Source organism: Eulemur rufifrons, chromosome 6, assembly GCF_041146395.1.
Source record: "Eulemur rufifrons isolate Redbay chromosome 6, OSU_ERuf_1, whole genome shotgun sequence".
In the NCBI taxonomy this organism is placed as follows: domain Eukaryota; kingdom Metazoa; phylum Chordata; class Mammalia; order Primates; family Lemuridae; genus Eulemur; species Eulemur rufifrons.
In genome coordinates this window covers 92,100,215-92,114,089 of record NC_090988.1, presented here as the reverse complement: position 1 = coordinate 92,114,089, position 13,875 = coordinate 92,100,215, and the positions used below count along the sequence as shown (strand labels likewise).

At 36.6% G+C, this 13,875-nt stretch overlaps 2 protein-coding genes across 2 annotated transcripts; one reads left to right on the top strand and one right to left on the bottom strand.

Moving 5' to 3' along the window:
* The first annotated feature begins 3,865 nt into the window (after nt 1-3,865).
* On the top strand, nt 3,866-4,801 carry LOC138384494 (olfactory receptor 2G3-like). Its single transcript, XM_069470000.1, has one exon. It carries the CDS (start codon nt 3,866-3,868, stop codon nt 4,799-4,801), a length of 936 nt encoding a protein of 311 aa, XP_069326101.1.
* Nucleotides 4,802-9,880: 5,079 nt separating this feature from the next.
* On the bottom strand, nt 9,881-10,813 carry LOC138384493 (olfactory receptor 5AR1). The gene has a single exon (XM_069469999.1). The coding sequence runs from the start codon at nt 10,811-10,813 to the stop codon at nt 9,881-9,883; it is 933 nt and encodes a 310-aa protein (XP_069326100.1).
* Nucleotides 10,814-13,875: the final 3,062 nt, after the last annotated feature.

Genomic DNA, 13,875 nt, shown 5'->3' with positions numbered 1-13,875 from the left:
CTTGGAAAATGAGGTATTACTAAAGACCAAAAATATTGCCTCTATCATTCAAATCTATCTACCAAATATAAGTAATAAATTTAATTACATATTAAAGAAAATAAAACAATGTATTCAGTTCTGCACATGATTTAAATTACAAAGTAAGAGTTAGTTTTTGCAAATCCTGAATTTATGAAAGAACATCAGACTTTTCTAGTTTGGTATAAAAGACATGTTAGGTTTCTTCCTGTGACTTTCAGAATGGAAAGATGAGTCATTTATCCATTTAATACATAAAATGCCTAATGTGTTTATATGATGCCAAATAACCTGACCCAAAGTGTAAGTTAGCCACACATTGTCATAAAACCACATCAACTTAAAAAAAAAAAAACTGAATTAGATGCCTTGTGAGAATTAGAAAGTATTGATCAGAAACTATTATGGATAAATTACTCTGCTTAGCAATATACTTTGACTAAAATTGCTACCATGAGAGTGAATTTATTCTTAATATCAGCTCAAGATTTAAGAAGAGTAGGAAATAGGAAGGATTCGTTTGAGTTTTAGCAGCATTTAATAGTGTTCAGTATGTGCTATGGGTTGGAAAAATACAAACAAACATGACAGGATCCTTGGAAACCCAAAACTATATAAATTGATAAGTTTTTATTCTCTCTTTCTCTCTCTCTCTCACACACACATACACACACACAAACACACACACAAAATAACAGAGGATGTTCAAAGGATAGAAATGGTTTGGCAGAAGAGACTCTGATTAATTCTGTGTGGGTGAATAAAATTAGGAAATCTTTTAAAAAGGATTTTATGCATGCCTAGTATATATTGATAAAATATTTAATAGTTTTCCAGGCAGACAAATTGGAAGAAGGCATTTGGCAGCAATAACCTTTACCCTGTGAGGTAAATTGAGGGTATACAGTTAACTAGGTGGTTGCTAACTTAATCCAGATGCCTATACAGAATTCACAGGTAATTACAAAGTATCTGGGTCCCTTGAAATTCCAAGTTTAATTTGGTGGGTTTGCTTCATGGGTGTTACATTTATTTCCAAAAGTTTCTTTATTCCTCTTTCCTTATGAAGGAGATGAAACTGATATTCTAATAAGAACAAGATAGATTATGTACTGAAAAACTGTACAATTGAATGGATTCTAGTTGGCTTTCAGCAGTTGCCACCATAAGTGACTGAAGATGCTCTTTGTGGCAACTGTGAATTCAGAGTAATTAAGGTGTATTCCTATCTTTTTAATCTTCAAAATATAGACAATGTTTAGAAGTCGACCCAGAATATGTATGTTCCTTTTCATGTACACAATTTTACTTATACATGCATGCCTATTAAACCAAAACTATTGTTTTGGTGTGGTCTTATTACTATATATAGATATAGATATAGATGATATAGGTATAGTTATGCTATTTACATGTGTGTTGTAGGTGCTTGCACATATATTCAGTAAATCCCCAAGTGATCTTGAACAAGTTGTTTAGTGTCTTAAAAATATAGTCTCTCTGTCATTTTTTTAAAGGGTTGCCAAGGACTCCTGTTCTGTACACTTAACAAGAGTCCTCTAATGAGGATCATATAGCATAATGATAATCTAATGATAATAGTTAACATGTATGGAGCACTTACTAATTATGCCTAACTCTGTTCTAGGTGATTCATGCACACTATCTCATTTAATTCCTTCATCAACTCTATGAGGTAGGTGCTACTTTTGCCCCCATCCTACGGATGAGGAAAATAAGGCACAGATTGGTGTTGTGAATTGCCTAAGACCCCTCAGCCTGCAAGTGATGGAGCCCGGCGTGTGATGCAGGCTGTCAGGTAGCGGATCCTGGGTGCTTCACCTTCAGTCGATGGATTATGTGTCATCCTGTTGTCAACAGAGAAACTCATTGTGAATGTCATTTGTTGTCATAATAATCCCTTCTAAAAATCCCCCAAACATTTCTATTTACAGCAGAACTTTCTAACTGGTGCCTGGAGGGCATAGAAGGGAACTAACTCTGTAGCATCTTCTGTCCACTCCTTTTCCTGCTACTTTTGATGAACCAGGACTGTGTGACTTGACTTCTCTTTCATCTTTCCAGGTCCATTTTTCCTTTACCCTTGGACTTGATATTTTAGATAATTTAGTTGACTAGTTCATAGAATTATTTGATTTGAAAACCCTGATTTAAATCAAATTTTATGAAAGCTCCCTAAAAAATACTACATGTGAGTGAGCATTATATGCAAAAGGATATTTTGCATGATCTATTCTTTTTTCTGATCTGCAACTACTTGTTTCTTAAATGTCTTCTTGAGCAAGATTCTCCACTCCCTCAGGAACCAGTCTGTTTCCTTTATTGAAACTTTCCTTGGACTGTAAGCTCTATGAGAGTATCAAGAATGGGTGTTTTATTTACCAGCGTATGCCAAGAATCTGGTACATACTAGAATGTCGAAAAGATAATTTTGAAAATAAGAGGAAAGAAAAAAAGCAAAAAGAAAGAAAAGAATGAACACATGAGTGGATGAATGATTGATAGCTGCTTCTTGCTATTTTAACTCTGCCTACTCGTAGGTTTCTTCATTGCCCCATATCTTTCTGCATTGCTCCTCTTAAGTTCTTAAACTGCTCAGGCTAGAAGTCAGTTAACCAAACATACACAGGGTTACCTGTGTGTAAACTAGGAGCAAATAGATACAGGAAGGGTCCTACGAAACTCTGAATAACTAGACCTACTAACTTTAACTTGTCTTGATACTTTTTATTAATATTATTTCCCTGAAGTGTTTATTATTAGGACTACTAATAATAGATGCTATTTCTGGATTGCCTCTTATGTGTATAAATTGTCTTAAATTCTCTGTTTCTTTGTATATATTATTATTATAATATTATTTTTTGGAGAGAGTCTCCCTCTGTCGCCCAGGCTGGAGTGCAGTGGTGTGATCACAGTTCACTGCAAACTCCACTTCTCAGGCTGAAGTGATCCTCCTGGTTCAGCCTCCTGAGTCCCTACGACTAAAGATGTGTGCCACCAAGCCCTGCTAATTTTTTTATTCTTTGCAAGATCTCACTATCTTGCCCAGGCTTGTCTTGAACTCCTGGACTCAAACAATCTTCCTGCCCTGGCCTCCCAAAGTGCTGGGATTACAGGCGTGAGCCACCAGGCTCCACCTACATTATTTCTTTTAATCTTTAAAACTCCTCACAAAATTGGTTGTATTATTATTCTCATTTTATACGTAACAAAACCATCCCAGATCACACAGTATGGAAGTGGTGAAGCTGAGAGAATTAGTAGTTAGTGTTCCTCGTGACTACTTTTGTTGTTGGTGTGCACAGTCTTTGCTCTTCTGGGCGTGAGGGTGTGTCCAAGCACTAGCAGGTTGCACCGGGGTGATAACAGAAGCACAAACTCCTGTTCCTGCCTGTACTTAGAGATTGGTCGGGTGGCACACGAAGCAATGACCTTCATTGCTATTTACTTTAGTGCTGTATCATGCTGCTTGAATCTTTTTGAAGCAGGTGAGATATGAGTAAGGCTTTGAAGAATGAATAGGGTTTGGAATGATAATGAATGGGCAAAGGAGCATTCCCTTTTAGAAAAAGCAAGAATATCTGTTTAACTCTGGTCAGTATTTGAATTTAATACTCTTATCTCATGAGAATATTGCCTCAAAAAGCCAAAGAAAAAATTACCATTTATAGTGTAGATCAGCTACTCAAGACACAATTTCAGACCAAGATTTCTCTGTATTTTCTTATGTCTTGGGTTTCCAAAACTCTGACATAATAGGGCATTTGATTTTGCCTTCAAGTGAGTGAATAGTTGTACGAGAGGAAGGTGACCTGAAGAAATGGATTCCATGAAAACAAACTTCACTGTGACTGAATTTGTGTTCCTGGGTCTCTCATCTCAGCCAAAGATGCAGCTTATTCTTTTTGTTATGTTCTTGTTCTTTTATTTATTAACAGTATCTGGGAATATTATCATCATTACTATTATCCAGATAGAACCTCATCTCCAAACCCCCATGTACTTCTTCCTCACCAATTTATCCTTCCTGGACATCTGCTACACATCCACCAATGTCCCACAAATGCTGTCCAACATGGTGGGGAAAAAGAATAGCATCCCATTCTCTGGCTGTGCTACTCAGATGTACTTCTCCCTCTCCTTTGGAATGATCGAGTGTGTTCTCCTCGGTGTTATGGCTTATGATAGGTATGTAGCCATTTGCCATCCTCTTCATTATACTGTCATTATGGATCGTACCACCTGTGTCCAACTGGCAGTCATTTCTTGGTCCAGTAGTTTCCTGAGTTCCATGGTTATCAATGCCCTCACCTTGAGTTTGCCCTACTGTGGGCCCAATACCCTGAATCACTTTTTCTGTGAGGTACCTTCTGTCCTGAGGCTGGCTTGCACAGATACCTCACTCACTGAACTCGTTGTTTTTATCTTCAGCATCATCATCGTCTTCATCCCTTTCCTACTCATTGTCGTTTCGTATGCCTGGATCCTTCAGTCTGTTCTCAGGATGCGGTCAGCCTCTGGCAGGTACAAGGCACTATCCACCTGTGCCTCCCACTTGACAGTGGTGGCCTTATTTTATGGGACTGCCATCTTCATGTACATGAGACCCCAGTCAAAGTCCTCCCGGGCTGGAGGCAAGATCATTGCAGTGTTCTACACAGTGGTCACACCCATGCTCAACCCCTTGATTTACAGCCTAAGGAACCAGGATGTGAAAGGAGCTTTAAGAAGAGCTATTGCAAAACAGAGGACATGAGAGCTGTTAATGGGACACTAAACTTCATTCTTAATTACCTTCTAAATATGAAGTTGGAGAGTAAAAAAATAGCTTGGGCAGTCAATATCTGTCCTGCCACTCATAAAAGACACATAAATCCAGGGGCAAACTCAACAGAAAAAATTATTTCCTTCAGGTCACAAGCAGAGGTTTAATGTGTTAAAACAATTCCCATCATTGAATGGCTACTATTTATTTTTTATTTCAGCATATTTCAAGGGTACAAAAGTTTAGGTTGCATATATTGCCCTTGCCCCACCTGAGTCAGAGCTTCAAGCGTGTCCATCCCCCAGATATTGTACACTGCACCCATTCGGTGTGTAAGTACGATTCTCCTCCTCCGCCTCCCATCTGACTGACACCCGATGAATGTTATTACTATATGTGCACTTAAGTGTTGATCGATTAATAAAATGGCTATTTTGTTACTCACTGAAAAAAAAACTTATTTCTTTAAAATCACAGACTAACAAAAATAAAAAAATAAATAAAATTACAGGCTATCTGAAATTAATTGTTTGAAATTATATCAGTAGATAAAAGATAGTTCTGCCTATATTTATTTTTTATTTATTTTTCTTTCCTTCTATCTTTATTCTATAAGCTATTTTCTTTTTTTTTACTTCATAATATTATGGGGGTACAAATGTTTAGGATACATATATTGCTTTTGCCCTGCCCGAGTCACAGCTATAAGCATGCCCATCCCCCAGACGGTGCACACTGCATCCATTAGATGTGAATATAATGAAACTATATTTAGAATGGGAAGAAGAAAATTGTAATTTCAAGCTTCTAATTTAGCTATAGATGTTGAAAGTCATTTCTTTTCTATGGGCCTTCTTTTAAAAATGAGATGGTTGTTGGACGATATAATCTTTTAAGTATCTATCTATGTGTCTATCAACATCATCATCATATCTATTATCTCTGACAATAGGTTTACTATAAACTTGGCAAAATTTATTCTGAAATGGCTTTTTAATTTTCATTTTTTGAGCACGGCTTGTTTAAGAATGATGAAAGGTTTTAATATCATGACTGTTGGTATAGAGGATATAATAACCACTACTATCATACACCATCTTATCATTTTTCCTAATGTATATCTTTCCCCTTGAAACCTGAAGACATTATTTACTACCACAATTATAAAATATGAGGATTATAAAATGTTGAAGGGGAATTATCAATAGTTTCATGGTAATACTAATTATGACTCATTGATATCACTCTTTTAACATAACCTGAAATCTGAAATGCTTCCTGGGTGCCATGTCCTATTTTGCCTCTTTCCTTCTACCTATTCATGTTATAGTGACTTCTCTAGCACACTTGGCCTTGCAAAGATTTAGCTCACCATAGTCATAGACAAATATGGCTCTTTCAAAGGGTGCTTCATAACATAATTTTGTAGAAATCTTGATTAATGAATCTAATCAAATCACCAGACTAAAGATAGCCATGAATCTAGTCCTTTATAGAAGTTTCCCAAACTTCTTTCCCAATTCTCATCATGTATGTCACTTTCATCACTAAACCCTCCCACTGGGTACTCAGCCCAAATGGCCCATGGACATGCCCCATTGTTTCCAGCCTCTTTCCCTATATTTACTGTTTTCTTCCTCTGGTATTCCCTACCTCATTTTCTTCTTTCTTTAACTTCTGGTCCGTGATTTAAAGACAACTCAAATGCAACCCTTATCCATAAAGCCTACCCTTGTCTCCCAAGAGGATGTGCTGTCTTTTTATGAATTACCAAAGCACTTTGCAATTCTTTGTTTATTTTTTTCTTTTTTTGGCACTTGTTATTTTTTTCATATGATACAGAGTACTTGCATTTCTCTTATCTCCCTACAGGTGTAAACTCCATGTGGTCAGGTATATATATCTTATATTGTCCACCAGGTTTTAAGCACAGATTGTTTAGAAAATTCTCACCTGATGTCATAAAGCTGGACAGTAGAGGAAGCAGAATTCAATCTCAATTTTATCTCACTCTGACATTTCTGCTCTTAACCATTTCTGCATCAGTTTTTGCCTTCAGAGCCCCTAGTACAGTGGTTCTCAACTCTTTGTTGATTTAAGGAAACAAATTCATATGATTATGTAGCCTGTTATAGAGAACATGATTGACATGTTTACCACTGTTTGATTTTATTACTGAAAAAGTTTTTTGATATATGAAAGAAAAGTCAGGCATTTTCAAACATAAAGAGTTTATTTGTCTCTTATTTGGGCAAACTAGTAGGACAGATAAGGTATAAAAATAGTCCTCCATTTATTGATGAAGAGATTGAAGTTCAGAGACATTAAGGGATTTATTTAAGACAAATAATTGGTGGAACTGGGACTAAGACCAAGATAATCCAACTTTTACCTCTTTTTATCTTGTCATTTTAAGTTTATCTCAATACTGCTACTAACAACTACATGGAAAATAAAACATTTAGTTCCCTTACTTTATTATATCACATTGATGGCATAATTATATATACTTAAGATATAACTGAAGGAAAATAGAAGGAATTAATGTTTATTAAGCATTTTTATGTGACACTTTATAGAGATTGCAGCATACCCTTTGAAAAATGCTAAAAGGTGAGCATTATTATTCCTATTGGTAGATGAAGAAATCAAGGCTTAGAGGGATAAATAAATTGCCCAAAATCACATAGCTAGCAAACAGCAGAACCTATGTGAGGAATCCTTCCTCAGTAGTCCAAGACATGAATATTTTCCAGCAATTAGTGGAAAGTGTAGCCTTGGATCCATTTTTCATTCTGGGAGCAGGTAAACTTCTTTTCTTAACTTTGATAAATCTGTTGAGGTATCTGAGATTTACTTTTATCCTTTTTAAAATGAGGACAATGCCTATCTCTGATGATTGCTGTAAAACCTTAATGAGATTTGGAGTGCTTTGTTTTTTGAGTGAATACAAGAAACAAGAACAAAAGATAATCCTTCAGCAACAAGGTCACTGACTAGAAATTTAGAAATGGAATTCAAAGATCTTCCTAATTCTAAGGCAACTGCTTTTTCAATTATAACATATATTAATATTTTAGTTAATGGGATAGGAAAGTCCTATTTTTTTAATTTCACACAGCATATGTGATTTACACCGTTCAGTATAAAGAAAGAAACAGAAAGATACAGCTCTGGACTGTCAAATCTACATGTGTCCATGAGGCATAGGCTGTTCTTTCTGCATATGTGACACCGAAGATATGTCTTGGAAATTCATGATATAGCTGAGTAATTTTATACCAGGTCAGTTCCAACTCATGTACAAAGACACCGTTAGGAAGCCTGGTAAATCCTGGGTCTATTATCCCTAAAACTACTAGGTGTCTTTCATGGTGAATGAGGTGGCTCTTCACTTTAGAGCCACCATTGTGTTTCCCTGGGCTTTAACTACATTGTACTAGAGGAAGGATTGAGATAAAGACATTAATGATTATAAGTATTTGAAACTGACATTGTGATGAAATTTCAGCACATCTAAGAAAAAGTTAGCTTTTCCCAGATTTCAATCTTCTATCTTTACTTGCTGCTGCTATCTGGCATTCTTGTTTTTAATTGAAGATTTCTAGCCTTCAGAACATGTAAAGAGGAATTATAGCCTCTTCTCTTGCCAGTCATTAACACATCAGGATTAATGAGACTGTTGTTCGTTTATTTGTTTGTTTGTTTTCTTTTGAGACAGAGTTTCCCTGTATTGCCTAGAGTGGAATACAATGGCATCATCATAGATTGCTGCAACCTGAAACTCCTGGGCTCACATGATCCCCTATTTCAGCCTCCTGATTAGCTAGGACTACAGTCAGCATCACCATGCCCAGCTACTTTTTCTATTTTTTTTGTAGAGATAGAATCTTGCTATGTTGCTCAGGCTTGTCTTGGACTCCTGGCCTCAAGCAATCCTCCTGCCTCCAGCTTCCCAAAGTGCTAGGATTACAGGTGTGAGCCACCGTGCCCAGCCAATGAGACTGTTCTATAGTAAGGATCTGGGCAAGCTGGTGGAAGGCATGGAGACCCACGGCAGGGTCTGATTACAATTAGAAGAGAGAAAAGAAATTTTAGGTGGGAGCAGGTAAACTAATCTTGTAGACATTGCAATATTGCTAAAAGTAGCCTTATGAGTTGCTCTAAACTATATCTTTCTTAGAGTCCTAGAGTTCTAGGGTTTCTCTGAGGGCTGAAAGGAAGCCAATATATGAACTTGGCAAAACTTACATTGCCCATCCCTTTTTAACGTTAGGCAGAGAAGATCAAATTGATCTGGTAAATATTAGGTAAAACCAACCTCTTGACTAAAGGGGAAACTGAGGACAGACAAAATAGGTCCTATCAATGCTCACACAACTAGTTATCAGTAGAGTCTAAGCCCCCAGCTCTTGTTCTTGGACTTTGCTTAGTTGCCGATTTTGTTACGTGTGGCAACATGTTCAGAGAGATGATAGAGTAACTGCAAAATAAACTTCTTGTTGTCAAAATGTGTTTTATGTTTATACCCTCCAGAATCTGACACACACCTAGCACTTGTAAGTTTGTATTAAATATATGAAGGAGTGGATCTCAGACTAAGTCATGCCCCACATCAGCCCCTTTCCCCATATTTTAAACTACATTTTCTCTGACTTCTTTTCAGAGTAGGAACATTTTTAATATTTGAATTTGGAATTCCTCATGACACTGAAAAAAAATTTACTTTAGAGTGATTTACTATTTCTTTCTCCTATCAAGTCTTGACCCAAATTCTAATCAATATTTAATTTCCAATCAATATATAAACAATCTTTAAATAATAAAAAAAAAACTAGTGAATCTTGCTCAGTGTGTCTTTCACAAACAGTAATTGAATTTATATTCCTTCCAGGTTGTAGATTTGAGGATTACAGAAAACCCTTCAGAATTTAAGATTCACTCAGCAAGGAGATGGTACCTTGTGTAGTATTTATTGGAAAGTTATTTGCATCTTTTATCTCCTGCCATCATCCTTTTGCCACTATCATTTAATTGTGGTAAAAACAGATTTTGCATTTTCTTAAATTATTATTGAGATCTTTTCCCAATTAGTTTTTGGAAAGCAGCTTTTACATCCTTGTTCCTCAAACTGTAGATCAAAGGATTCAACATGGGGATGACGACAGTATAGAACACAGAAGCCCACTTGTCTTGGTCCAGGGAGTAGCTGGACGTTGGCCTCAGGTACATAAACATGACTGTGCCATAGAAAAGGGTGACGCCAGTCAGGTGAGACCCACAGGTGGAGAAAGCCTTCAGGCGGCCTTCACCTGAGCGTATTCTGATGATTGCAATGAGAATGAAGGCATAGGAGATGAAGATGATGAGTATGGTGCTGAATTCAATGAAGCCACACAGACTAAAGAGCAAGATCTCACTGATATAGGTGTCTGAGCAAGAGAGGGCCAACAGTGGTGGAATTTCACAGAAGAAGTGGTTGATGATATTGGAGCCACAGTAACTCAGGCTGAAGGTGAGGGAAGTGTGGGCGATTAAACTCACCAGACCAGCCAGGTAAGAGCCGAGCATGAGAGCCAAGCAGACCCGCTTGGACATGAGGGTGCTGTAGTGCAGGGGCTGGCAGATGGCCACGAAACGATCATAGGCCATGGCAGCCAGGACGTAGCACTCGGCGTCCACAAAACCTACAAAGAAGGCAAACTGGGTGGCGCAGCTGGAGAAGGAGATAACTTTGTGCTCTGTTAGGAAGTCAGCCAGCATCCTGGGGGCAATGGCCGTGGAGTAGCCCAGGTCGACAAAGGAGAGGTTGCAGAGGAAAAAATACATGGGTGTGTGAAGCTGAGTGTCTGTTACAATCAGGACAATCATACCCACATTGCCCACTACATTGACCAGGTAGACAACGAGGAAGATGGCAAAGAAGATGATCTGAAGCTGAGGGTCCTGTGTGATGCCCATAAAGATAAACTCAGTCACCACTGAGTGATTTTCTTTATCCATTGCTCCAAGGGTATGTGTACCTGGATTTGGTTTATTGATGAGTGTAGTAAATTTCCTGTCACTGAAAATATTCAAACTAAAGATAAGTAATCATATGCCAATGATGTCTGGCTTTGTTTGGGGGTGATTCTTAAAAGTCCTTCCATTAATTAGATTCTATGACCAATAGGGATAACTCCTCTGTTCATGCACAGTTACAACAGGAGAAGACGTCAGCTTCCTGGGAATGGCAAGTTCCACTTTTTCAATGACGTTGGTGCTCTGAAGTTGTTTATCACAAGGCACCAAACGTTTGACCCGGTCAGTACAATTATGCATCACATTAATTAGTAAAGAAAAGTAGTTTTGAGAGTTCCTTCATTCTTTCTAAAACAGAGCAAATGTAAATGAAGATAAACATTAATTTTCATTGCAGGGGCATAGATAAGAAAATGAATGACCTAAAGATCTCAGAGTATAACACATCACATTCACATACAGAAAGTAAAATATTTAGAGCAGAAGGTCAGAATATAAGAAAAGGCAGTAGAAAATAATAACTTTTTAAAGCCAGAAGTTACTGAGTATTTACTATATGCCATAATTCATTGAATGCTTTAAATGTGTTACATAATTTCATACTTACAACTACTCTATAAAGTAGGTGCCATTACCACTTCCATCTTATATCTGAAAAGAACAAGGCTAGATACTAAATAACCTTAACAAAGTCAACAGCCAGTAAATAACACAGCACGGTCTGCCTGACCCTAGAGTCCATTTCACTTTATTGCCTTCTGGTGTATATGTGATTTGATGGAGTTTAAATCTCTATTTTTGCACCTGTCTTTGTTTTTCTTGTCCCGTCAATCATGGATGGCCACAGAATTAGTCCTTTGGTTTCCCTGATCTTAAGAAGCATTCAGGGTGAGACATGGGGCATAATCAGGTGAAGATGCAGCTGTGTCTTTGGACAATTTTATTCCCTAACCAGAAGCTATTGCATAGTTCAGCTCAGCGTTAAAATTCAAAGATCCCTCACTCAGGGAGAATAGAGAAAGTATTGTCCAACTCAGTGGTCACATAGGAGCATGCTTTTGTTAGGCTTTTATCTCTTTTTTTGGATGAATATCTGATCAATTGCAGAATTTTAAGAGGGCAGTGGGCAAAACCAAATCCAATCAAACCAAACTAAAATAAAATACAAAGTAATTTAGAAATAAGTAGCTGAGTAGTACTCCATGGTATATATATACCACATTTTATTAGTCCACTAAAGAAAACGGTGACCTAGCACTTCTTCTATTATCCTAGATAGAGCTGGAACCCATTCTACTAAGTGAAGTATCACAAGAATGGACAAACAAGCACCACATGTACTCACCATCAAATTCGTATTAACTGATCAGCACTTAAGTGTACGTATAGTAATAAAATTCATCAGGTGTTGGGCAGATGCGGGGGGAGGGGATGGGTATTTTCACATCTAATGGATACAGTGCACACTGTCTGGGGGATGGACATGCTTGAAGCTCTGACTCGGGTGGGGCAAAGACAATATATGTAACCTAAACATTATTACCCCTGTAATATGCTGAGATAAAAAATTTTAAAAAAGAAAAAAAAAGAAAGAAGTAGCATCCTCTACCTAAACCTAAAGGGAAAAGAACAGACTATTTCTTCTTTAATTAATTTTCTGCTTTAAAAATAAGAGACAGCAGAGTAGTAATATGTGTCTTTCATGTGGTTGTGGACATTAATAAGATTATCCTAAATATCAGGATTAAAAAATAACAGAAAACATTCCTTCATCTTTCAATTTCCACATAGAATATAATCAACCACAACAAAAAGAGTCTCTAATAATATGGTTTATTGTTTCAAAAGTTAATGGTTTGTAGTTATATCTATTCCTTTTCAACACATGCTTAATATGCTATGTACATGTGAATCATTTCATACATTATGTCTATTAGAAAACAGAATAAAAAGGCTAGCTTGGGAGAAATTATTTGAAAACATATATATGAAAACTTAAAGAAATCGTACCCATAATATATAAAGAAATTTTAAAACTCAGTAATAAGATATCAAACAGTCCAATAAGAATAGCCAAAGATTTCAAAATACTTACCAAAGAAAATATATGAATAGCAAATAAATGCATGAAAAATCCTCAAATATTCATATTAAGGAAATATAAATTAAAATCACAATGAAATATTACTACTAGATACTAAAATTTAATATTTATTAAAGTGGTAAAAATTTTAAAACATTGACCATACTAAGTGTCGACAAGTAAGTGGAGGAATTAAAACTTCCATCATTGTTGGCAGGCATGAAAAATAGTACAGCCACTTTGGAAAACACTCTGGAAGTTTCTTATATAATCAAACATATACATAGCACATTTATGATCCAGCTATTTAAAAAAAAATCCTGGACACAACCTAAATGTCCATCTGTAGGTGAGAGGATAAATAAGTTGTGGTATGTCCATAAAATTGAATACTTTTCAACAATTAAAAGAAACAGATTATTGATACATGTATTAATAACATGATGGATGGATTTCAATATAATCAGGCTGAGAGAAAAAAAGCAAGATAAAAAAGGTATATCTTCCATGATTCCATTTGTAAAAATCTAGAAAATGCAGGATAATCAATGCTGACAGAAAGCAGATCACTGACTGCCTAGGTAGAGGTGTGTGAGGAGGAGCAGGAGGGAGGGAGTACCAGGAGGCACGAGGAAGCATGTGGGGATGGTTGGATTAGTTTACTCTCCTGACGATGATGATGGGTTCAAGGGTAGGTATATACATATATAAAAAATTAGAATTTTATATTTTAAATACATTCAAATTATTGTATGTCAGTTATGCCTCAACAAAGCTGCTAAAAACAATAAAAAAAAAAAACACAGAGTACTTGCTCCTACTCCAGCTCAGCTAATTCTCACTACGTGTGAATTCAGACATCACTTCATAGGTTAGGTTGATGAGGAAACAAAAACCTGGGCTGAGAGGACTTGCAAAGTCACCCTGTGAGTTAGTTGCAGAATTAACCACCAACTCTGGA

What these genes read in the sequence shown, in the direction of transcription:
- LOC138384494 (XM_069470000.1), top strand. Translation starts at nt 3,866, where the DNA reads ATGGATTCCATGAAAACAAACTTCACTGTGACTGAATTTGTGTTCCTG.
- LOC138384493 (XM_069469999.1), bottom strand. Translation starts at nt 10,813, where the DNA reads ATGGATAAAGAAAATCACTCAGTGGTGACTGAGTTTATCTTTATGGGC.